Source organism: Eucyclogobius newberryi, unplaced genomic scaffold (genome assembly GCF_026437365.1).
Source record: "Eucyclogobius newberryi isolate DKJ021-1_F unplaced genomic scaffold, fEucNew1.0.hap1 SCAF_12, whole genome shotgun sequence".
Taxonomy (NCBI): domain Eukaryota; kingdom Metazoa; phylum Chordata; class Actinopteri; order Gobiiformes; family Gobiidae; genus Eucyclogobius; species Eucyclogobius newberryi.
This window is the reverse complement of record NW_027315746.1, coordinates 26,375,190-26,401,080: the sequence shown is the minus strand read 5'-3', so window position 1 is coordinate 26,401,080 and position 25,891 is coordinate 26,375,190. Positions and strand designations below refer to the sequence as shown.

The window sequence follows — 25,891 nt, the reverse complement described above, 5'->3', positions numbered from 1 at the left end:
TCCGGCCTCCTCCGCAGACCTCGGCTTCACCTCCGCCTCTCTGGGAAGAACCAAACATGTGTCAGACTTAAAAGCCCGAAAGACTCGAGCAGAGGTCTCTCCACATTGGCATCGGTGGCGGAATCGGACTTTTCAAAACCCCCGGGACATAACACAGCGATGTACCATACCTGAAATAACCTGTTTTTATATCAACTGCTGTAGGATCTGGCAACCCAAAGTAATCTTCTACCAGATTAGATAACCTGGATGACTTTTGAACTTTTGATTTGAAAATGTTTACATCTGATGACACAAATTGGTCAAATCCAACATAAAATACCCTTTTAAACCAGCCTCTGAAACAGTAACTCTCAAGTAATGTCTTCTGGCATTTAATTAGTAATGTCAAAACAAAAAGCTGCAGTATGTACAAATCTACAGTGTGTTTAAGTTAGTTTGAAATATCAACGTTAGCTTGGGTTACCTCGACCGAAGAACTTGAATCATCTCCAGCAGTCGGTCCCTCTCCACGTACAACGCTTTATATTCCACAGAGTGAAGGATAATGGAGCTCACATCAGCAGAACACTTAGGACATTTGGAAGCCAGTGATCCGCCGCTGAGGGAATACAAGTCATTACAAACATGATGCCAGTTCATTTGACAGATCTTGATGAATTGCTAAGGTACATTATGCTTTTAACAGCGGGAAATGGGTCTGCTTACGTGAACTCTACACTGCTCCCCACCGCGGGCAGAACAAGTTTATGACCAAATTTAGACACAGATCTGCGGAAAGAGTGAAAAGTTGAAATTAAAACGTATCCCAGTAGACAGTGAAAGAACTCTGGGGCTTTAAATCAAATTAAAAAAAAAACAATAGGTTTTGCCAGAGGGAACGGTTTCAAGATTGAATTCAAGTCATAAATTTAAATGTGGGTCATAAAACTGTAGAAATGTCTAACATGGAAAGTGTTGTTCGCTTGGGGATGTCGCCCTCTTCTGGGAAAAGTCCTGTACTGCACATGGTGGACTGACTGGACACCGCTTCTTCCTGCAGAAGAGAGAAATCGTTTATATCTTTTATCATTACAGCAGATTTTTTCCTAAAATGAAGCTGTTTCTGAACCCTTGGGAGTAAAAACAAAAAGGCTGGGCTCTTGAAGCTGAGGCACTTATGTTTAGGCCTCTGCTAAATATGAAGAGACGTAAAGCTGCTGAAGGGAGGAATGGACTGAAAAAATATTTGGCACGTTTGGGGTTTTGACAATTCCTATTTAATTCAGAGCTGAAGCACATGTTGCCAAAAATGGGGTCAGACTAAAAAAAATAAAACTAAAATTTATCCCAGAATGGTCGTTATGACTGAAAATACATGGGTTCTATATTTATTTACCTGCCCACAGGAGCTCTTTTATCAGATGACTGTCAAAAAGGAATAATAAATGCAGAAAAATGCAAAGGTCCTTAAACTTAAACGTTGGAATTATAGGTTTTTAAGCAAAAACTGTTGAATGGAAAAAAAAAACATTCAAAAATGTTTAATTTCGTGCTCATTCATTTATGTTTCTGTCTATCTGGTATATTGAAGCTGTCTAATATTTTAAATATTGTATAAATTAAACAGACATTAAACATTATGGGTACAGCCCCTTTTAAGTAGAAGTAAAGATCACAAACCCACTTCTAAAAATATTAACAGAATTTATTTATCTAAGATAGAAAAAACATTAGCAACATTTATAAACGTTCCTCAATATTGGTAAAAACTGGCCAACACTCGAACCGATTAACTAATATATTCCCCATCCCTAATTTGACCAGAGTTATAATTGTCAAAGTTGATCAGTGGAAGGGTTAAATAAGGCTATATTCACACTGCAAGTCTCGACGCTCAATTCAGATTTTTTCGGAGGCGATTCACATTACAGATTAAACGTGATTCAAATTAGTTTTCATGTGTGAACATAACAGCCCTGAAGTGTCCAATGTGAAGAAGATACAGGACAAATGCAGGAGTCGAGCTGTTGTCACATGACGAGACAGACTAAAGAGGAAGCACCTTTAGTCATCTTTATATTTTGTCTTTGATAGGAAAAGGTTTCAATGTAAAACTCTGTTTTTTAGCTTTGCTGTTGTTGTCCTGCATCCGTTTGAAGGTTTAATTACAATCTTTTACCATTAAAAACTAAATGTGGAATGTTTTATTCTTGAGCAGAAGTCAAGATAAATGTGCTCTGCAAGTTCAGACTGAAGATCAGACTTGAATCAGATTTAGTACTAGACATGACAGTGGCGTGTGTGGATGTAGCCTCAGTGACCCTGACCTTGTGGAGCTGCTGCATCTGCTTCTTGAGCTGTTGGATGTGGGCCTCTTTCTCTGCCACCACCAGTCGCAGCTTGTGCACCAGAGCGACGGAGGCGTGGGAGGAGGAGGAGGACTCTGGGTGGGGGGGGGACCTGGAGGAGGCGGGGTCAGCGTCCTGGCTCTGTCGGCTCTGCTGGAGGCTCAGGCGCTTTACCAGGTCCTGCAGCTGATCCTGCTGCTTCTGTCGCACACAAATACAAAAGCAGGACATTAGAGAGTTTACAAACCCTCTACAACGTGTAATGGTGTGGCGTATACTGAAAAGGAAGTGTTAGTTTCTCGATTCTGGATGCATATGAACTCAAAAGCTTCATTTAAAAACTGTTTACTTGTGTTGTCTTTGACTAAGTTTGTTTGATGATCTAAGTGTGACAAACATTGCCCCCAAATTCTATTTACTGTGAAGCTAAAATACCATTTTAAGGCTTGAATTTGTGTTTTTTAAATTCATCCTTATAACAGAAAATCAAATTAACTGACATATCAACACTGTCAATTATTTTTTGGTGGATTTTTGTAATAAAGATTTTAAACCATTAATGTTTAGATCTGCTCTCACTTAATATTGAAATGTTTCTGGTCACTTTGCCTGCAGGGTCTCTATACAGTACATATTCTTCTTTTCCATAGCAGGTCAGTCCCTCTAGAACAGTTTGAGTTTGTACCAGCAGTGCATCCACCAGTTCGTCGTCATGCTGTGCCTTCTCCAGAAGTGTGGAGATATGACTTTTGAGAGTTTTCTGCTCACACATCAGGGACTTGTTGCGGGCTTTTGAGGCCTCCAGTTTTTTCTTCACGTCTTCATGGTCTTTCAGCAGAGCCTCGTGATCGGCTGAAATCCTCTGTGAACACAATCAGAAAGTAAAGAGATTTACATATTTACAACCTGGAAACGTATTATTTGTAGTTATTAAAATGTCATGTAATTCCAAACTCATTATGTTTGGATTTATAGTAGCAATGCTTTTCACAACTTAACACTGATTTGTTATTAAATGTCTTTTAGAACTTAGATTATCTCCTTGTATCTCAATGTTACATTTGGTATATTTATAATGCCATCTTTTATGGAATGTTCTGTTATTCTTATTTACCCATTTCAGGATTGGTGCATCATGTTTATCTTTAATGAATACAGACTCTAATTTATGTTGTTACTTTCACAAGAACAGCTATTAAAAATATTACAAATATAATTAATATAGTGAGGTGAGGTAGCGTTTTTTTTTTTATATTCTACACTTACACTCTTATTACTCTCATTCCTTTATTTAAGATTTTCTTTCTTTATCCATCCATCCATCCATCCATCTTCTGCCGCTTTATCCGGGGCCGGGTCGCGGGGACAGCAGTCTGAGCAGGGACTCCCAGACCTCCTTCTCCCCAGACACTTCCTCTAACTCCTCCGGGGGGATCCCGAGGCGTTCCCAGGCCAGCCGAGAGACATAGTCTCTCCAGCGTGTCCTGGGTCTTCCCCGGGGCCTCTTCCCAGTGGGACATGCCTGAAACACCTCCCGAGGGAGGCGCCCAGGAGGCATCCGGAACAGATGCCCGAGCCACCTCAGCTGGCTCCTCTCGACGTGGAGGAGCAGCGGCTCTACTCCGAGCTCCCCCCGTGTGGCCGAGCTCCTCACCTTATCTCTAAGGGAGCGCCCAACCACACGGCGGTGGAAACTCATTTCGACCGCTTGTATCCGCGATCTTGTTCTTTCGGTCACTACCCAAAGCTCATGACCATAGGTGAGGGTAGGAACGTAGACCGACCGGTAAATAGAGAGCTTTGCCTTTCGGCTCAGCTCCCTCTTCACCACAACGGTCCGATGCAGCGACTGCATCACTGCAGCCGCTGCACCGATCCGCCTGTCGATCTCACGCTCCATCCTTCCCTCACTCGTGAACAAGACCCCGAGATACTTGAACTCGTCCACTTGGGGCAAGGACACCCCACCCACCTGGAGAGGGCAAGCCACCTTTTTCCGGTCGAGAACCATGGCCTCGGATTTGGAGGAGCTGATTCTCATCCCAGCCGCTTCACACTCGGCTGCAAACCGTCCCAGTGCATGTTGCAGGTCCGGGTTTGATGGAGCCATCAGGACAACATCGTCTGCAAACAGCAGAGATGAGATCCTGTGGTCCCCAAACCGGACACCCTCCGACCCCTGACTGCGCCTAATTAATTTATGTATTTATAAATTATGTATTTATTTATTATTTAATGTATACATAGATTAATACATCAATTAATAAATAAATACATAATTAATGTATGTATTTATTTATTAATTAATGTATTAATCTATGTATATATTTTGTTTTCTGTTTTTGTCAATGAGACAAAACCAAATTATGAATCACAAAAAGAAAAACATTTAAATGATCCATCTGTAATTTTGTTGCTTTGTTTGTATTGTAATATTTAGTATGTATTTACTCCAAATAATCAGTGCATAAATACTGGATCCTGCAACTGTTCTGATAGTTATTTTGATTTGATTTATTTTTTTAACTAACTCACTTCAAACCTGTCCCGTTTCTCTTTTTCAATGGTGCGGATGTAATTCAGGTTTCGGTCTTGTGGAGGCGTCGTCTTCATCAAGGAGCCTAACACTTCGTCCTCACTTTGGAGGCTCTGGTGTTTGCGCTGGGAGGACTGGTTCAGCTGCTTCTCCAGATCACGCACCTGTGGGGAAAACAAAACACTGAAGGTAAAACCAGTCCACCCAGTCTGACATTGATTAACACAAAACACAGCCAAAAGACTGGATACATATCCGTTATCAGATGACTTATAAAAGGTTTATGAACTATAAAACGTGTATGAACTATAAAATGGGTATTCTCAAAGTTTAGCTCAGCCTCACCGTGCATAAAAAAGAAGAAAAAAACATGAGCATGTTCACAAGATTATGCACGATGTGTACTAAAAATTCAAATTACATAATTGCACAATATTTGGAGGTTAAACCTAAACTAAACAAATAATCTCATTTTTTAATTTATATAATATAAATTAACAAAACAAAATATGGATATTGTAGTATTGGTATTAGAGCACACGTTAAATGTGGTTATTAAAACAAGATTGTTAACTGTAACCAAAAGTGAAAGGAAAGTGTGATTTGGTATTTTTTGTTAAGATTTCTGCATTTTCTGCATTTTGTGGTACTATCTGAATTCGTCACTAGACGAATCCCTCATTCGTCTAGGAGTTTGGACTCTGTAGTGGATTGTTTTGTCTGGGAAGTCTGGGAAGTCAGATATTTATCCTACCCTCCTGATAAAGGGAGTATTTGGTTTCAATTGAAAATAGGATTTTGTGATATCAGCCACATCAGTTATGTTCCGGTGGTACATTCCATGTAGGTGCTTGTCCTCCTATGATGGTCCCTCCAGCCCCTCATCATTTCTGACATCCTATGGCAAGGGGGGCCAGGTCAGGGGGGAGTCAGTGGTAACTCCCCATCCAGAGATTGGGCACAAAGCCCCAATAACCCCCCAATAACCATGCTGAACACGGCAGCGTCTGACCTGAAAGATAAGATGGCGAGAATGAACAACAGGCAACCCCGAATCACATTACAGCGGCTCAGTGAAGTCCTCTCAGAAAGTCTTCTAGAGGATGTGAATGCAGCATTGACAGCTATTCCTACGGTAACCATTACTGAAACAAATGAGCTGATATACAACTCAGCAGCAGTGATCCTTGAGACACTCGGCTATCGTAAGAGCAACCATGAGATGAAATACCCACCATGGAAAAGGAGGTTGGAGGCTAAGATCAAGATGGATTGGAGAGAGGTGAGCCAACTGTCTGAGGCCAGAAAGGTGCAATGCGAAAGCAAGCACCCAAGAGGTACAACCAAATGCCCATACCTGAAGCACTCAAAACTGCCAAACAAAGGCTCCAAGCCTTGGCCAGCCGCCTAAAGAGGTGCACGAGCGAGAATGAAGCCAGGCGAAATAAACAGGTTGTTCTCGTCTCAACGGGCAAAAGCGTACACTCAATGGCAGGGTAATCACAGCAGAGCAGACCCACCAAGGCAGGAAACTGAACAGTACTGGAAAGGCCTATGGGAGAGGGAAGCATCCCACAACCGAGAGGCACAGTAGTTGATGGCTCTGAGAGAGGACCACAGCAACATCCCTGAGCAGAATCCAGTTACCATCACTATGGCAGACATACAGGAAAGAGTTTCAGGCATGAAAAACTGGACAGCACTGGGCCCTTATATGATACATACATATTGGCTTAAGAAACTCACCTCACTCCACGAGTGCCTAGCAGCCCAAATGAACACTGTTATGGGACGGAACTCACCCTGAATGGCTAACTGAAGGGCGTACTATCTGATCCAGAAGGATTAAAGGGTGCCGTCCTGTCCAACTATTGGCCAATAACCTGTCTCTCCACAATGTGGAAGCTCCTGTCGGGCATAATGGCGGCACATGGATCAATACATGAGCACTGCTCGGAAAGGAATCGGCAAAAATATCAGAGGGTGAAACATCAGCTCCTGGTAGACAGAACAGTCGCATGGGATTGTAGAACCCGACACACCAACCTGAGCACTGCCTGGATTGATTACAAGAAAGCCTACGACTCAATGCCACACACTTGGATCGTTGAATGCTTGGAGTTGTACAACATCAATGGGGCTCTAAGAGCCTTCATAGGGAACTTGATGAGGTTGTGGAAAACCACCCTTGAGGCAAATTGCAAGTGTCCCTCACCAAGGTGATGCACTGTCCCCACTGCTGTTCTGCATCGGTCTGAACCCCCTGAATCAACAAGACGGGCTATGAATACAGACTCAGGAATGGGGCTACCATCAGTCACCTCCTCTACATGGATGACATCAAGCTGTACGCTAAGAGCGAGCGGGACATTGACTCCCTGATTCACACCACCAGGATCTACAGCTCAGACATCGGAATAAGATAAGATAAGATAATCCTTTATTGTCCACACATGGGGAAATTTTGGTGTCAATGTCATTCGGACTAGAGAAGTGTGGGTGGATGGTGACTAAGAGAGGGAAGGTAGTCCACACAGTGGGGGTCTCACTCCCAGAAAGAATGATAGCAGACATTGAGGACAGTTACAAGTACCTGGGAATCCCAAAGGCAAATGGCAACATCGAAGCGGTAACAAGGAAAGTGGCTACGGCTAAATACCTACTATGAGTGAGGCAAGTCTTCAGAAGCCAGCTCAATGGCACGAACAAGTCCCGGACAAGAAACAGTTAAGCCCTGCCAGTGATCAGATACCCTGCAGGAATAATCATTCGGCCAAAGGAGGAGATACAGACCACAGATGTTAAGGCACGAAAGCTCCTGATCATGCAGACTGTACACTAGCCGCAAAGGAGGAGGCCGGGGTCTAGTGAGTGTGAGAGCCACTATTCAGGATGAAACATCAAGGACAAGGCTCCTACAGATGACGTGATCAGTGAATGTCTCAGACAATGAGGAACAGAGGCCGCCCGCGGAGGGTGTGGAATAGTTTAATATATATATGCATGTATAGTAGTATATAGTTTCTAAACTGTTGTCCTTCTATTTGTCAAAATTGTTGTCTTATGTTTTTTGTTATTGTTGTCCCCGCGATTGTTACTGTTTTGTATAAGTAAAAAAAAAATTGACACAACACACAAGATAAAATGATAACAGGTGTGGGTAGTCCTTGACCAGTGCTTTAAAATCATTAAAAGGATTATAATTATTAGCAATAATAGCAGTTTTAATGCTTAGCCCCCATTAACACCTTATTGGTTATTTAACCTGATGTTGACTGGGGAAAATATTGCCCTGATAATTTTTTGGGGGGCAAAAACGAATTGTGTTTGGTGGCTAAACGCCCTAGGAGTTCTCTGTGCATGTAAACTTAATGAATCATAGTTTCTGGTTAGCTGTTTTTCCTGGCCTGCATGTAAACTCTGATTTATATTAGAAAAACACCATCAAAGTCAATAGAATCAAATGTTTTCCCAGTTTAGATGTCTGCACTTTTCCTGCATTGTCTTCCCATGCGTTACTAAACATTACCCTCATCTGTAGAGTCATGATCTGCTGCGCCCGGCCCCTGAAGTTCCCGGGACAGCTGAGTAATTGCTGCAAGTTGACTCCCTCTCCGACCTCACGGCACAAAACCTACAAACAAGAATGGCACATGAGCCACTGATGTGTGATTCACTATTCACTCAGATATTAGGCTCCATGCTGTACTTTCTGGGCTTTTTTCAGCTCCTGTTTGACAGCCTGGACCTGGTTGCGATATTCAGACACTTTGAGAAGGGCAGCGGCCAGTTTGTCCTGAAGAGATTTCACCAAAGGGCTTTCCAGCTCCTGAAAATATCAGAGAAAAAATTGTGACTATTTATAATAGGAACAGCGATTTCAAAAATAAAAAAATGCATTGCACACTCAAGTGGCAGATGTCTAAAATGTTTTTATTTTTGGTTACATTTTTATATTTTTTCTGCTTCCCACTATCCAATCCCATGAGATTTGAAGCAAAGCAGGACAGGACAGAGTGTTGGAACAGCAGGTGCCAGAGGGGGGCGCTGGAGGAAATGTTGCCTTGTATGAATCTGCTGTGTGAGTGAATGGTTGATGGTGGTCGGATTGCGCAGATTGGCAGCCTTGCAAATTCAGTCTGCCCCGAAGCAGCTGTGGCTACAATTGTACCAAGTGTGGAGTGAATAAATGCAATGTGAACTGTCCGCGAGTGTCAAGAAAAGCGCTATAAAAATATAATGCATTATTATTATTTAATTGAACAAGTGTATCTTGGTTGGGCCCTCCCACTCATATGAAACAAACATGAAAAAATATACTACATTTGACCTACAGAAATGTTTTAAACAGGAGCATATCCAGATTCTTACCTCTAGGATGCAGTTGTACTTGGGCATTGCCAATATTATTTATTTATGTATTTATTTGATATGGACAATGCTATTATTGGACGAACCAGATGACCAGTTTTAAACCTGTTACACCTGTCCACATATTGGGTAGGTGTAACAGATGTTGATTTTGATCTAAAATGTTTTTTTTTTTTCAGGTCAAATGTAGTATAATATTTGTCATACATATATGAACAGTTTTTTTCCCTTTTAAACAGTGGGCTTATCTCACTGGGTAACCTCTCACCGTATGGGACCTCCCACTAGTTTGAGGGGGATGTGAGAAACTGGGCTTAAAAACATTTTATACACCGCTCCAACACTGCTCCACTATTCCAAATAAAACACAAATAGCAGTGATTCAGTGGCAGCATTGACAGTTTAAATGTAGCTAACGTTCCAGACATTTTCCATTGGTTTATTTTAGGGGGATTTAAAGAAAGAAATGCAATGTCATTGTTTTCTCAAAATCATCTTAAACAATAGTAATTTAGCCTAATTTCAATGAAACATCAGCTACAGAATGGCATGATGACGTCAGAAAATGTAGTTTGGACTCAGCTTTAAAGGGACCACACAAGGAAGTAAATATTTGACAGGTTTAGAATAAAAGAAAAAACTTGTTGACAAAATGTTGACTTGCTTGCTTACCTTGTCTGTGTTATTGCTGTAAATACTGAAATAATGGATATTCTCATTTTTAAAGCAAAGACTGATAGATTTACATGTACAGTAAAAACAATATTTCGATGGAGGCCCCTCTATTTGAGGCTCACGTGTATTATTGAAGTCAGTCAAGTCTGTGCCCACCCCCATCTGTGGGGTGGGCACAGATGGGGTGGGTACATTTGAACCATTCCAGTGTGACTGTTTTCCAAAGAATCCTGATGTGGGCGGGGCTAGGATGTGTGAAAACCAATCATTTCATTGCATTTACAACTAACATGCAGTTTTAAAAAGGTTATACCTGCCCTATTTAACTCAAACTATTTGTCAAACTATTTTACTTTGATTTGTTGCACATATGTATACTGTGTATATATTTTATTTGTTAAATCCAACATATGCACTTCCTGTTATTTTGATAAAATGATTGATAAATTACCTCTGAATCCTTAACAGACTTTGACTTTGAATGATTGTTTCCAGGATTAATCGAAGCATTCTGCAACTGTAAAAGAGAAAACTGTTAATACAAAATTGCTGTTTTCTTTTTAATCCACAACCATGTCATTAAAAAAATGAATTTAAATTAGGTGAATGATGTTGATTTGTTTAGTCATTTGCCTAAAAGACCCAAATAATTTACTTTACTTTTCAACCCAAGTTTTGCCATTTTTAATATCAAATGCAGTTACCTCTTTCTCCAGTTCTTTGATAGTATTACTCTTCTGTTTGGATTTGATCCTCTCACGCTCAATTTCAGCCGTCAGCTCCCTGTTTTTCCTGGACAGCTCCACGATCTTGGCCGCAGCTACATCCCCTGCCAGGCCCGATGTGCCTAAACAAACAGTGTTCAGTTCCACTCAAACGCCTGCTTCCAGGGTTAAACACTTTCCAGGGCCTCACCAGTGAATGCCAGCCTCTCCTCATCTCTCTTCTTCTGGATGTGTTTGATTTCAGAATCCTTTTCGCTCACCAGTTTCAACAGTTTTCCGTTCTCATCTTTCAGGGAGCGTAGTTGGTCATGTAAAATCTCGTTTTCATTCTTTAGTCTGCGGTAAAGAGGAGTAATAGTGAGAAACAAGCCCAGATGTTGTAACTAGTTTGTGTTGAGCTGACTTAATAGTAATCCAGAAAATTAAGCTGCTTTCTGAACCTGTAAATGCTGCTTTATTTGGTCTTGACAAAACCAGTTTTAGATCAATGTAGAAATAATAATCATTTATTTTCCACATAAGCTAAAACATGTGTTTACATTTTAATGGGCTCTGTTTATGATGGCACATTGGCTAGTTAACTCACAGCTAATTATAACATTATTAAAAGACAACATATAAAAAATAAATTAATTGCAAATGATAGTAAAGATTACGTGATTGTTTGTCCTGCCACGTATCAATCATAAAACGCACCTATCGCTCACCTGCAGCCGCGTCAGGCTCGTCCCCACGTTTCTGCGTGCCTAAGCGCATGGATCTATCATAATATAGTTCCCTCAGTGTACGGGGCAAAATGAAGACGGAGAAAGACAGTTCGAGCTGACGCAGAAGTGGACAGAAATCTACGGGAGACGAGCGATGCGCTCCGTTGTGCTAATAAACAAAAGCATGTGTGTGTTGTATCAGTCCGCACGGGGGAGTGCGCATGCGCACTTCGCCTGCGTTCTCAAATCACCGAAAAATCGTCCATACCGCCTTTAAGATATATTAATTGTGCGCTGGTGAAGTATTCAGAACCTTTGCAAAGTCTTTAACATGTGGAGCTAAACAGTCGCGCTCGCATCTTAAAATTCTTCAAAACGTTCTAATAACTTGAGTTCTTTTTGTTTTTTTATGATTGGCCTTATGCTCTTTACTCACCACAGAGCTGATTAGCCCAGAGCAAGCTTCAAACATTGAATATTCATTTGTTTTGGAATGAATGGAAAATATATTCCAGAACCAAGCTATGGACCGTCATTGTTGAGCTTTTTGTTGCTTCCACATATTTGTTAATTTTAGCATGACATAGAGATTGAATTGGACAGGAAGTAGTGGCGCTAACACTGAGTTAGCCGGGCACAGTTAGGCACAGAGCCCATTGGACAAAAAATGTTTTAGTGCTGGTGATTTACACCTCTAAAGAAGTTATTGATCCAAAAAGAGGTTCCAAAATGACATAAAGAGAGAGAGAGAATTAATTTAGTTTAAATTATGTCAAAATCCCGTATTATCATTAGAGCTGGGTTTCGATTCAAATTTCAAGAATTTATTCGATTCAAATTTTTACGTTTCAAAATCGATTTTTTCCGATTTCTCAGATCCCATCCAATTCGCTCCAATTTCGATCTGATTTCCTATTCGATACGATTTCGATTTGTTAATGTTATTAAAAATGAAAAATGTATTTGAACCGTTTCCTTCACTTCATGACTGTGTAGAGAATCAACATATTAAAACTAGTATTATATCAATATTAAACAGCAAATCTTACAAGTATTGGTAGTTACTGATGGAAGACTGATGAAAAGGCGAAGGGTCAATCTACCTTCAAGAAAGATAATCCAGGAGTCCTGAATTCTTTCTTGAAGGTAGATTGAAGTTCACTGAGGGAAATGTAGAAAATAATTTTAATTTAAAAAATTTAAATTATTATTATTATTATTTATTTATTTTTTTTTATAGATCTTTGGACGTACGAAACTATAATCGGTCATTAATATGCGAATCGATTAAAAATCGGAAAATCGATTATTTCAACCCAGCTCTAATTATCATGCACCCAAGCTGGTCTTATTATTATGTCCCATTCCTTGTAACTATTATCAAAGGGGGCGTTTTTAAGACACGTGTTTGGTTGGGGCACAAGCCAAGCAACAACACCTGGAGAACCCACAACAGTTTGTCCTGACCAAGATCCTGGCTCAAGATGTGAACATGGGGCCCTGGGCACTCCACTGCAGGTTGTCCAGACAGAGGTTGAATGAGGAAGTCCATAAAAATAAACTAAACCAACCTGTTTGTAATTCATCCAGTCTTCTCCAATTCAATATCAGCCATGATACACTGTACAATTGCTGTAACTCTGTTATAAAACACAGAACATACCTTCTCTCTGCAGTGTCATTCAGAATGCATTGTTTGGATAGTTCCAAGTCTTCTGTTTTTCCAAGCGGGTCCTGCACTTCCTTTTTCTTCCGGTCCAGTTGTTTCTTCTCCTGTTGCTTCCGCAGGACATCAAACTGGCGCTGCAGTTCAGTGAGGACACTGTGGTCATCCATTCCAGAGCTTCTCAGCAAGCCCCACTTGGGAGATTAAAAAAGTATACACGGGACAGAGCAGAATTGGTGCTTCAGTGCTGTAAATATGGAGTTTCAAGGAAAAGACGTACTTGAGTCACTGTGGATCATTTTTAAAACCGCGGGTCCACAACTGTCACACAGACTGATTTCTTGTTGTTGTGTTACTTTTAATGGCGATTGACAGTCGACTGAAAAGGTGCATTTACCACCACCTACTGCAGTTGTGTCTTCAAAGTATGTGTTTTACGCTAAACCGTCTAGACTGCTTTCTGCCCCTTTATTGTTGTCGTTGTTGCTTTTAATGGCGGATGGTAGCCAACTGCAAAGATGCATTTACTGCCATCTTCGTTATTCTTTCGACTTTCTTCTTCTTCTTTGGTGTTTTATGGCGGTAGGATACATTACCACCTGCTGTAGTTCTACGTCTAGACTTTATTGTTGTTATGTTGCTGACTTTGCTGACTCGTACCACTGCATTTGTTTCATTCTCAAAGCCCATGAGATCAAAGCGGAAAGGAATCGAATGCTCATGCATTTTTTATGCAGCCGCTTTATGTCACATGGTCAAGAGCAGAGCAAGTTCAAAAAGAGAACTGTAGCGTCCAGTTGAATTGAGAAAGTCAGAACTGATGGTTAAATATTTTTTTATTACTTCCATTCTGTGTCATTCAACCAACGTAAGAGCTAGGCAAGGAAAAATAAAGATAATTACCATTTTGTCCGTATGATTACTGTTACTAGCTTATTACATTAGCATAACTGTTTTCCATACATTTGTAAAATAAACATTTAAAAACAATAATACATGAAATCATATTAAAAACTTTGTTCCTCTGTCAACTGCAGCTTGAGCTCAAGTAAATTTTAGGTTATTTCGGACATCTTAAGCAATAACTAATATATTCTCTCCCCCTTCTGATTCAAAGAAGTGGTGAGAATCTTTACCTGGGCCGGCGGGAGCCTGTTTCTCTGGCGGTTCTCCACCTCAGGTTTGCTAGCCATGTTAGCCTTGTTAGCTTGCAATGTGGACTGTTTTACGATGGGGCCGTGGGTCGTGGGCTTGTTTTGGTCCCGTAGTGTTACCAGACTTGTGCCTTCCTTGTTTATGCATCTGTTTTTCTTCCTCTTTGGGATAAGGTGGGCCAAAAGATGATTTTAAAGCCACGTTTTACAGCAGAGGTGGTGCGTCAGCTCAACTCTCCACAATAAACTGGAGGTAGAAAATTATTATTTTCAACCAGTATTCTTGGATAAAAATTAAAATGATGAATGATTGAAGATTGATTATCTTTACTACAGACTAAATTATAATAATAAGGCAAGGCAAGTTTATTTGTAGAGCACATCACATATATATATATATATATATATATACATATATATATATATATATATATATATATATATATATATATATATACATATATATATACATATATATATATATATATATATATATATATATACATATATATATATATATATACATACATATATATATATATATATACATATATATATATACATATATATATATATATATATATACATACACAAGGCAATTCAAAGTGCTTCACACAGCAGGAAAAATGCATTAAAATCACAAAGAAATTACCGAATACAATAAAATTAACTAAATTAAAAATTGCCAATCCAACAGATTTTCTAAACTAATAAAATCATAAACAAAAAAGAAGAGTGCAAAGAAAAAATCCTTTCAGTCATATGCGCAGCTAAACAAAACTGTTTTTAGCTTAGATTTGAACATTGTCAGAGTAGAAGCCTGTCTCACATCTTCAGGAAGACTGTTCCAGATTTTAGCTGCATAAAACTGAAACGCAGATTCCCCATGTTTTGTCCTGACTCTGGGCACCAGCAGGAGGCCGGTCCCTGAGGTCCTCAGAGTCCGAGATGGTTCATATGGCACTAACATATCCAAGATGTACTTTGGTGCTAGGCCATGGAGAGACTTGTACACAAGCAGAGCTGCTTTAAAGTCTCTTCTCTGAGCCACAGGAGCCAGTGCAGAGACCTGAGAACAGGATTAATGTGATGGTACTTCCTGGTTCTAGTCAGGACCCGAGCAGCAGCGTTCTGGATGTACTGCAGCTGTTTTACAGCTCGTTTGGACAGGCCAGGGAGCGGCCGGTACAGTAGTCTAATCTACTGGAGACAAACGCATGGATAAGTCTCTCTAAATCTGTTTATATATATATATATATATATATATATATATATATATATATATATATATATATATATATATATATATATATTTTTTTTTTTTTTTAATTTTATTTTGGCGATGTTTTTTAGATGGTAAAAAGCTGCTGATGTTATTGATTTGACGTGGCTATTAAAGTTCAAGTCTGAGTCCATTATTACCCCCAGATTTCGAACTTGGTTTGTAGGTTTTAGAGCGAGACTCTGGAGGTGACCGCTAACACTTTCTCTTTGTTTCTGTGGCCAAAGACGATGATTTCAGTCTTGTCTGAGTTCAGTTGGAGAAAGTTGTTTTGCATCCACAAACTGATCTGTTGGATGCAGTGACAGAGTGAATCCACTGGTCCATATTCACCTGCCGACAGGGAAACATAGATCTGAGTGTCGTCTGCATAATTGTGATAGGACACATTTTCACTGCGTATCAACTGACCTAACGGCAGTATGTAGAGGTTGAACAGAAGGGGACCCAGGACTGACCCTTGGGGCACTCCACAGGTCAGGGTCATGTGGTCTGAGACACAGCTACCAATTTCAACAAAGTACTTCCAGGTAGGACCTTAACCAGTTTAGGGCAGTGCCAGTGATGCGCCATTTCCGTTCGGCCTGGTGGCACTCCCTTTTCTGTGCCCTGACCGAATCATCATTTCTCCATGGCGCCTTCTGCTTATTTTTAACCATTTTAGCCTTCAAAGGGGCGATGGTGTCCAGAACATTCAAAACACGAGATGTAACAGAGTTCAACAAATCATTTACATTAGAACATGAGACATTTTCAAAGTGTATCATCTCCATAAACAGTGCACCTGTGCCATCACTTATGTGTCTCCTCTGAACAACTGCAGGACCAACCGGAGGTTTGGGAGAAACAGACAGGTCAAAGAAGACACAGAAATGATCAGACAGAGCAACATCGATCACATTAACATTTGAAATATTTACCCCCTTTGTAATTATGAGATCTAGAGTGTGTCCTTTGCTGTGGGTGGGGCCTCTCACATGCTGAGTAAGACTGAAGGTTTCAAGGACGGCATCAAGCTCTTTAGCTTTTCTGTCACAAATATTATCAACATGCACATTGAAATCACCTGTAATGACCAAACCATCAAAGTCTGTGCATACGACTGAAAGCATCTCAGTAAAATCATCAATAAAACTTTGGCAGTGCTGGGGAGGCTTGTATAAAACAATGAAGAGAATGGATGGAGACCGTTTTAGCTCCATTTTAAAGGATACATACTCAAATGATGAAAACACCCCAAAAGACAACCTGCGGGTAATTATTTCATCTCTAAAGACAGCACAGACTCCACCCCCTTTTTTGTTTTCTCGTGTTTCAGATTCAAACTTAAAGTTAGGTGGAGCAGATTCTATCGGAACTACAGTTCCTGTGTTTTTGTCAAGCCATGTTTCAGTTAAAAACATAAAATCAAGATTATGAGAAGAAATAAAAATATAGCCGCAAGCGGCAATGATCGGCCCTCGCCACGCCGCCGCCACACCGCCGCCACGCCGCAAAAGGAGGGGGCGCTAACGCGCCCCAATTGTCCTTTTATCACGCCTACTGCTGAATCTGTGACGCTGTCACATGTTCTCCCCTTTGTTTTACCATCAAAAAGCAATTTTATTTTGAATTCTTGGCAAAATGTGCGGCTTTGCCGCACAGACACCGTGACTCTTTGAATGAAAATGTGGATAACTTTTGATGGTCCTGAAGATGAGTCTCACCAAATTTCAGGTTAATAGGGCTGACGCCCTGGGAGGAGTTTGTGAAAGTCTAAAGTGTAAACATGTTCTGGCCCCATTGGAATAACATGGGAGGTTTCGGTCATCGTTACGGCAACGCCATAACAATTATGACATGGGTCTCATTGACTTTTTTGATGGGGATGCTAAAATTGAGTTGTGTGTCAAATTTCATATAATTTCGCAAAACTAAACATTTAACCTCCATATAAAATCTGTAGGGGGCGCTGTGGCGCCAAATGAATTTATTTCACTTCAAGTAGGTTTAGGGCAAAGAGTTTAACAACTGATTCTAATTTGACGCAATTCGGACTTTATCTGCGCAAACGGCAGAAATTTTAAATATGGGAGATTTCTGAAATTTTAGTTACAGTTTGCGGCTTCGCCGCACAGAGACCGTGAGAGGTATCAATGTAATTTGGATAACTTTTGATGTCCCACTCCTCAGTAGCATTTTCACCAAATTTCAGCTTTTTAGGGCCAACGCCCTGGGAGGAGTTCGTAAAAGTACGACGTTTGGAAAAACTCCGAAGTCATGTTTAGCCATTTTTGAAGCAATATGGCCGACATTTGGTTCGGGGGACGGCGTTGCCGTAATAATATTTTTTACTTCTCTTGTCACCATCTACCTCTGCGCCAAATTTCATGATTCTACGATCAGATTTTTTTTGGGTCATTTCCCATCTCTCAATGCATTTTTGGTACATTTGGTGGCGCTGACGCGCCAATTTTTTTTATTTTAGAAAAGGGAAATAGCCAGAATGTAGAGAGGCACGATTTTTAGAGGTGTGCAAATTTTTGTGACTTTTCGTCAATGTTCACTGGGTGAAAAATAGGGGGGTTGGTCCCGAGAAGAAGAAGAAAGAAAGAAAGAAAGAAAGAAAGAATAATATTCCGATGCGAAAACAATGTTTCCCATTTTTCAAATATCATAAACTATACATTTTCGGAAAGCGCTCGCGCTTTCCTACCTCATGGTGTGGGTCCCTGGTCACTGACGGGTACTTTCGATAATTTTGAGTGGGCTCCGCCCACTTTGTGTTTTTGGCCCTCTATACAGTAATAATGTTCAATTTTTGCATTACATGCTTATATGCACGGAACATGCAAGAGATGGGGAACGTATTCGTGAGCTACTTAGCGCAAATGAGTGCTTTATATGGGGATGACAATGTAAAGTGCTCGTTTAGTGCTCGTTTAGTGCGAACTTTTGCACGGGCTTCGCCCGTTTACAACGGTAATGTTCCATTTTCCTACAACTAATTAGTATGCACGGGGCGTGCATGAGTGGAGGAGTGCGTTAGTGAGTGTTTGGAAGTGGGCGAGCGCTTCGCGCTCGATTTCGTGCGCACTACGTGCGCACTTTCGCAGCCGTGCTTCGCACGGCCTTACGAGATTAATAGGCCTCTCGCCAGCTTGTGGCGCTCGGGCCTAATTATTAATTAAGAGTGATTTGTTACATAAGGATCTGACATTTAGCACAGCAAGTTTCAGACTAGTTTCAGAGGGACTGGGCTTTATCTTTTCACAGGGAATATGAATCACATTTCTCAGATTGGGACTGACTCGCATTTTGTTTTTCCATCTGTGTGATGATGTGACTACAGAAATAGCACTAGGGGGGGCTCTTTTTACATAGGGCCCCGGGTTGGTTTGATTTTTAATATGACAATAAGTCCCGGCAACGCTGAGACCCAGTGCATCCTAGCTATGGGAGATACCAGGTGAAAGGCGAGGTTGGATGGGTGGTGGGGCTTTTGTTGGTGTAGTCGGCTTGTGCAGGGAAGAGTTGATAAGTATTGACTTTCAAAATGGCTGGGAAGGCCAATGGGTGAGAGTGGAGAATAACACATTTTAACCACAGACATTTTTGTTTAGAATGTATTTCACGACAGCGAGATTAGAAAAGATAAAACACAACATTGGCCACATTTGGTAGAGAAGGAAACACTCATCTTAAAAGGCAAAAATACATTAAAAATGTACAGAAGATACATTCTGTGTCTTGTGTTCTTTAAAAATGTTTGCACAAGGTGTGACAAGGGCCTTAAATATTTTCTGTTCATAACATATCTGTAAATAAGAGTGTTATTTTTATTGAGAGCGTAAGAGTTTTTTATAAGAGTGTTTTTATATAAGTAATATTTTTTATTATTATACTTCTGTGTCTAATCTGTTTTGTACCTAATCTGTGTTGCAACACTGGAATTTCCCATTGTGGGACAAATAAAGGTTATCATATCTGATAGAATTTAAATAGTGGAATAAACTTATGCAATGTGACAATGTATTAAAAATCCATCAGTGTGTTACATAGACTATACATTAAATAGACTATACGAAAAAATTGCACATTAAAAAAAAAAACTTACGCTTACAGTCTTCAATTTTTGTCAAGTGGGGTAATATTATTGGAGGGATGTGTACATAAATACAATTTAAAGTCCTATATAAAATGTATATATTTAATAAGTAGTAGCACTTTCACTTGTCCTTCTTGTCCTCACTGGGATGTGCAATGTAGTCCCGGTACATGGAGTATATAACACCTGCAGAGAAAAAAAATAAATAAATATTTTTTTTAATAGTACTGATGCAATGTCATGTTGTAGTCCAATTTATGAAGGGGAAAACATCATGATTTTACTCTTGTCCCAAACATTCCTCAACGCAGCAAAGGACAAAAACTACAAAGCAATTAGTCATTCAGTGTTTCTGCCAATTTTATTTTCGCCTGTGTCTGCAGTTGTTGAAAATGCCAAGGTTGCGAATATTGGGCTAATGGGGCTAATGGGGCATAAGTAGAGGTATGGGATTGAGTCCAACCGTTTTTAGTTATACAGACTCAAATCAGCAGAAATAGGAACTTTGTCATGAACTGCTCCTCTGCTAAAAGAGGATAAGACGGTGTACGTATTTTTCCAATAATGTTTTTGTTTTTAAGGCTCGAAATAGTCCAGGCAATAGAAACAAGAATCAAACATGAAATAATTTCCGTTATCGGCAACTAGAGATTTCACAATGTCAAATTTTATTATTGTGAGAACAAACTTTTTTTTTACAAATTATTCATGAATGTTGCCACTATAATAAAAACAGTGAAATCCTTAGGTTACTTTGATTCACAAATTGGTATAATCCTTCATTCTTCCAGGAATGTTCCATCAAAAAGATTCAGTTGTAGTCTTCTGGACACCGGGCGGAACCTCCTGATTATAGTATGTCCTGTTAATCTATTTGTTAATTATTGAATTATTGATACGCTGTGTTAAACAAAAAAATACAAAACACATTTAAGTTATGAATAGAATAATGTCCAAAAGTCAGCCGAATATAGTCTGACCTAAATCATAACAATTACACATCAACCGAATAATCTTGACTTTCTTATTGGTAAAATGTGCGAAAATGTCCACCAGCATGAAAAGAATTAATCAAAAATAAACAAAAGTGCAATGAATCAACCTGAAAACTGCAACAGCATCTTAAAATCACAATTTAACATTCAGCTAAATGAAATTGACACAACCCCGAGCTCTGTAGTAAATGAGGACCTGTATTTATAGAACTTCACCACTTGTGACACCAAGCAGACGTACAGTACATACCCATCGTCATAGCGCCGACCACAAAGCCCTGGGCAGCGACTCGCATGTGGATGAGGTGGACCGACATCTTAACATTGCCGCGATGTTTCATCTTGTACAGCTGGTATGCCACAATGCCGAGAAACCCAGTAATCCCTTCATAAAACAAACAACACACATACATTTCAGGCTGAGTTTAACATCCACAGTGAGTAAAACCATTAGATAAACTTACCCACGGGGACAAAAGGGTTCTCCTTGGCTTTGCGCATAAACTTGGATTGATTCCCTTCATAGTCTGAAGACATCTTAACTAAAATTGCAAGATACACAATGCTTAAATACACAATAACTCATCTGTGATCATTTTTTCAGATTTGTTGACTCAAGGCACGTGATTATTGTATGGTGAGACGTTTTAAATCATATTTTCAACCAATTAAAGGTTGAAATATGCTGACTGACTGAAGCCCTTTGGATGGAGACTATAGTTGAATTAAAGGTTGAATGGACGATTTTTTTGACCCAAATTTTAGTCTTAATTCCTCGTGGCGTGGACTGCCGATTAGTCCTGCCACGTAACAATCATAAAACGCACCTACTGCTCACCTGCAGCTGCGTGCGGCTCGTCCCCATGAGAGCAGCACGGTTCTGCGTGTCTATAAGCGCATGGATCTATCATAATATAGTTCCCTCAGTGTACGGGGCAAAATGAAGACGGAGAAAGACAGTTCGGGCTGACTCATAAGAAGACGGAAATCTACGGGAGACGAGTGATGCGATGCGCTCCGTTGCGCTAACAAACGCACGTGTGTGTTGTATCAGTCCGCACGGGGGAGTGAGCATGCGCACTTCGCCTGAGTTCTCAAATCGCCGAAAAATCGTCCATTGCGCCTTTATGTGCAACTGATGAACATTACAATTTTCTTTTTTTTTACATTTTGATTTAATAATGCCCCTGACTTTGTTATAAAGCTCTTTAAAGTCTGTAGTTCAGTTAATGAGAAGGATAAGCAAAATATGACTTTTTTAAATGTATTTTTTTACAACCGTCAACTATAGTCAGTCACAATTAATTAATTGTTGCAGCCCTATAACATATATGACATGCATTATTACATTGTTAAAACATGTACTTTTTTGTCTGTGAATAAAACTCTTCATATTGTTAACATGTTGCTAATCTATTGGAAGAAAAACATTATAAATGCTCTATTTCAGTTGTAACCACCCCAATGTACGCAAACAATAAGTTCTGGTGGTGTGTCAGAACTGCTAAAGTAAAACCCAGAGAAAACGTGAATTAAAAAATAATAATAATAAAAACTTTGCTCAGTTGTAGTTTCCATAAACTTTAACCTTTAGTTTTGGATGTCCTGACAGACTGCACGTAGCTGTTGGCTGTCACACAGTCGCATCATGAAATATCTGAGGTCGTTTGTGTCATTGCTAACATTAGCTTAAAGGATGAAAAACAAAAGCTAAACAAACTCTTACCTTGAATAGACTAAGATTTAAATTCAACAGATTTCAAGTACAACGTCCCGCTCAGTGCAGTGGTGAAACCTTCCGTTTCTAGGAAGTGAGCCCGTCCCTCCCTGCGCTGACTGTAATGTATAATAAACATGGAAGAGTTGATTCTGCTGCCATGGCAGTTGCGGCGGCCATCTTGTGAATGTAAGAACAACAAAATAAGATAAGATATTCCTTTACTGTCCCACATGGGGAAATTCCATTGATGCAACGCAGGTAGATACAGAGATAGATACAGAAGAAAAGAACAAATAACGTATAGGAAGTTTGAAAAACACTCTCAGTAGAAGATCTCTTATAAAAATCTTAGGATGTCCGCCGGGATAACTTGACGATCTCCGGGTAACACACACACAAAATTCCGACAGTAGTAATTTAAAAACAGGAATAAAATATGGGTGAAGGTTTAAACTCACATATAATGGTATTTGTGGTTCTAATAATGCAGGGAATTTTACTTGTCTCTGTCAGGAAATTTTTCCGCTGAATTATGAAAATTTGAAAATTTTGTCACCTTAAAACACTGGGTGTTTTTTTAAATTTGTATTACCATTCACAGAGTTAGTACACCATAAGGACATTACTGTTGATAATTATTCCAGAATTGTTTCTAGGACCAATAGCGATAGATAAATAAATAAATAAATACATAAATAAATATATATATATATATATATATATATATATATATATATATATATATATATATATATATATATATATATATATATATATATATATATATATATATATATAGATATAGATATAGATATAGATATAGATATAGATATATATAGTGATTCCGTGCAACATACAACAATGAACAATAATTAAGCAAAAATATAAAATAAGGCATGCATTAAAGAACAATTAAAATTTACTAAAACAAAAATAGTGTGTACACAATTTTACAGTTAAATTGACTATTAATATACTAAATATTATAACTTTTGAATCAAATGATCCTCAAAATATTGTATACAACATGAAACTGTTGAAAAAATAAAAAAATCAATTACGAATCAAATCAATTAAGTTATTAATTATATTACATAATTCTATATACATATATATAATTTTGTATATAGAATTATGTATATGTTTTCATATTTTTTTCACTTTCGTACAATAAAGCATTTTTAAAAATCGTACAATTTAGTATTTTTATTTCATTCATATTATATACAAGTCAGTGACATACGAAGCAGAAAGAAGAGCAGTCTCTTTGTCATTTGCCCCCTGTATCATCTTGAATAGTATAGTCATAATAGTTCTGTAGTACGAATAAAAAAGGTAAAATTATTTGAGGGAAACGCGTTACTAGATGTTTGTTACTATAGGTTGCCATGGCGATTTAATTTCTAGCGTTTTCTTTTCTCACGTAGCGCTCAACGTGCTCACGCCGCGCAGTGACGTAAAGCGGCCGGAAGTTATCGTGAACACCGACGCGGAGCTACTGTTGTTAGCTCGGAGCTAATGCTAAAAACGGGTTGTTAAAACATTAAAAACATGTCTACAGGCCAAGCACTGAGAGCTTTGGTAAACGAGCGCCTGTCCGCGGCTGCCGACGAGATATTTGCGCTGTTTGAAAGAACGATAACGAAGTATGAGCAGGAACTGTGTCTTTACAAAGAAGAGAACCAGAGGAAACAAGAGCGGCTGGACTCGGTTCTGAGCCCGAGGATCAAGCTTCTCAAGGCGGCCGATGCACAGACCCACACGTGGAATCCCGACCCGACGGGTATGAATCAGGAAATGACTCGTCCAGTAATTAAAGAAGAGCCTGCAGAACTGAGCATCCCACATGAAGAAGAAGAAGAGGAGGAGGAGGAGGAAGAGCTGCTCACCCCAGAGTCCAGCGTGTGCGTGAAGACAGAAGAAGAAGAACCCTCACTGCTTCAACAAAGTGATGACGACGATGAAACCCACGGAGAGGACACTTTACAGACACATTCACGCTCTGAGGAAGACGAAGGACACGGCTCCGGCCGCGACGATGACGGCTGGGGAGCGCCATTCAGCTGGTCAGACGTGGAGAAGGAGACGGAGGTGGTTTATGGAGACCACTGCTACCAACTCAAGATCAGAGACCGGAGCGGGGCTGAACCCGCCGCGGGCCTGTTCTCGAAGATCCGTGTCGGCGCGAGGGACGGGGACGCCGAGCCGGGAACCGCGGACGGAGCGAACAAGAACAAACACCAGTGCTGCGTGTGTGAAAAGCTGTTCAAGACCAAACAGGAGCTGCGCGTCCACGGGAGGATTCACACCGGAGAGAGACCTTTCAGCTGTCCGTTCTGCGTGAGGACGTTTACGCAGAGGGCTCACCTCCAGTCGCACGTGAGGATACACACCGGGGACAAGCCTTTCAGCTGTCCGACCTGCAACAAGGCGTTCGCGCACAAGGGAAACCTGCACGTGCACCGGAGACTGCACACGGGAGAGAGGCCGTACGGCTGCTCCATCTGCGGGAAAGACTTTGCGGACATCTCGAGTCAGAAGAAGCATCTGAAAAGTCACGCGAGAACGGCGCTGCGGCTCAAACGGCTGAAAGCGCTCGTGTAGTAGTCGTGTGTATTAAAACAATAATAATAATAATAGCAATAAAACATGTTAAGAGTTGTTGGATAGGTCAGAGATGAGTCCAATAACATTATCCTATCCAGCCGCTCCGATTTCCAAAGGGCGTGATTGACAGGCGGATTAACCAATCAGAGAAACGCGTTCGTGTCTAAACAAACATGGCGGTTTGGGGGTGAAATCAAATGAAAAGAACTCGGAGGAAGAGATAAACGGTGCCGACTTCTGCAGAGTCAACAAGCGACGCACTAACATTTGTAAATCTGAGGTGATTTAAGTTATCTATTTTGTCAGAATGTTCCGGAAGTTATTTGAGAGGAGACGTCTTCCGCATCCGAGAGACACGTGACACAAATTAGCAGCTGTGATTGGACCCGATACATTTTTTTTCTCATTTATTTCCATTTATTTTACATCAAATGAGAAACAAGATAGCAAACATGGCGCCATAAAGAAGTGCATATAAAGCATGTAAAGCAGGAGAAGTGCTCCAAAGAAAGCAAAGTGCATAAAAGGCAAAGTTAATTAGAAATGAAGGGAATTCAAATTCAGCTCGAGTCCAGAGAGTCCAAGGGGATTTCACATATGGGAGTACATTGTTTGGGCTTTTGGTACATTCATTCATTTCAAGGATTTAACATATAATTTTAACTCATTTTTAAAGAAAATAAAGTTGGGGGCACACTTTAGGATTTTACATTTGTGGATAAAGAATTTAGCGAGACATAAAATTAAATTTATACAGAGTTCCTCTTGTTTTACATTTAATTAACATACCAAGTATTATGTCATCCCTAGTTAATGCAAATGATGATGATGGAAATACAGAATTGATCCAATTCTCTGCATTTCCATCCAGAAAAAATGGACTGTAGCACAATAGAGAAAAAGATGATCAGTGCTTTCAATGTCCTCCTCACAGAAGTGTTTTCTTGAATTTTGAATCGTAACGGGCGTAATTCAGGACCGATAATATAATGGATCCGTGGTTGGAGTTTGTTGACCGGTCAGACTCCTGGAATCG

At 39.9% G+C, this 25,891-nt stretch overlaps 3 protein-coding genes across 5 annotated transcripts in view; 1 reads left to right on the top strand and 2 right to left on the bottom strand.

Moving 5' to 3' along the window:
* Positions 1–13,173, bottom strand: part of ccdc13 (coiled-coil domain containing 13) — a 27,560-nt gene extending 14,387 nt beyond the window's left edge. Inside the window, exons 1-3 of the mRNA XM_072441736.1 lie at positions 13,008–13,173; positions 10,828–10,973; positions 10,617–10,759 (exon numbers count right to left, since the gene is read on the bottom strand). The gene's annotated coding sequence lies outside the window, so the exon portion shown is untranslated. The remainder of the gene's footprint in view (positions 1–10,616; positions 10,760–10,827; positions 10,974–13,007) is intronic.
* Positions 1–24,162, bottom strand: part of LOC140356625 (HIG1 domain family member 1A, mitochondrial-like) — a 24,892-nt gene extending 730 nt beyond the window's left edge. Inside the window, exons 1-4 of one of the 3 annotated variants that reach the window (XM_072441747.1) lie at positions 22,255–22,341; positions 20,993–21,070; positions 20,779–20,913; positions 19,050–19,719 (exon numbers count right to left, since the gene is read on the bottom strand). In XM_072441747.1, coding sequence (XP_072297848.1) covers positions 19,655–19,719; positions 20,779–20,913; positions 20,993–21,065 — 273 coding nt within the window. In that variant the 5' untranslated portion in view covers positions 21,066–21,070; positions 22,255–22,341 and the 3' untranslated portion in view covers positions 19,050–19,654. Of the gene's footprint in view, positions 1–19,049; positions 19,720–20,778; positions 20,914–20,992; positions 21,071–22,254; positions 22,345–24,137 lie in introns of those variants that run through there. The other 2 variants (XM_072441746.1, XM_072441745.1) reach the window with 2 other exon arrangements.
* LOC140356622 (uncharacterized) lies at positions 23,703–25,891 on the top strand. Its single transcript, XM_072441737.1, has one exon. The coding sequence runs from the start codon at positions 23,800–23,802 to the stop codon at positions 24,850–24,852; it is 1,053 nt and encodes a 350-aa protein (XP_072297838.1). The 5' UTR covers positions 23,703–23,799; the 3' UTR covers positions 24,853–25,891.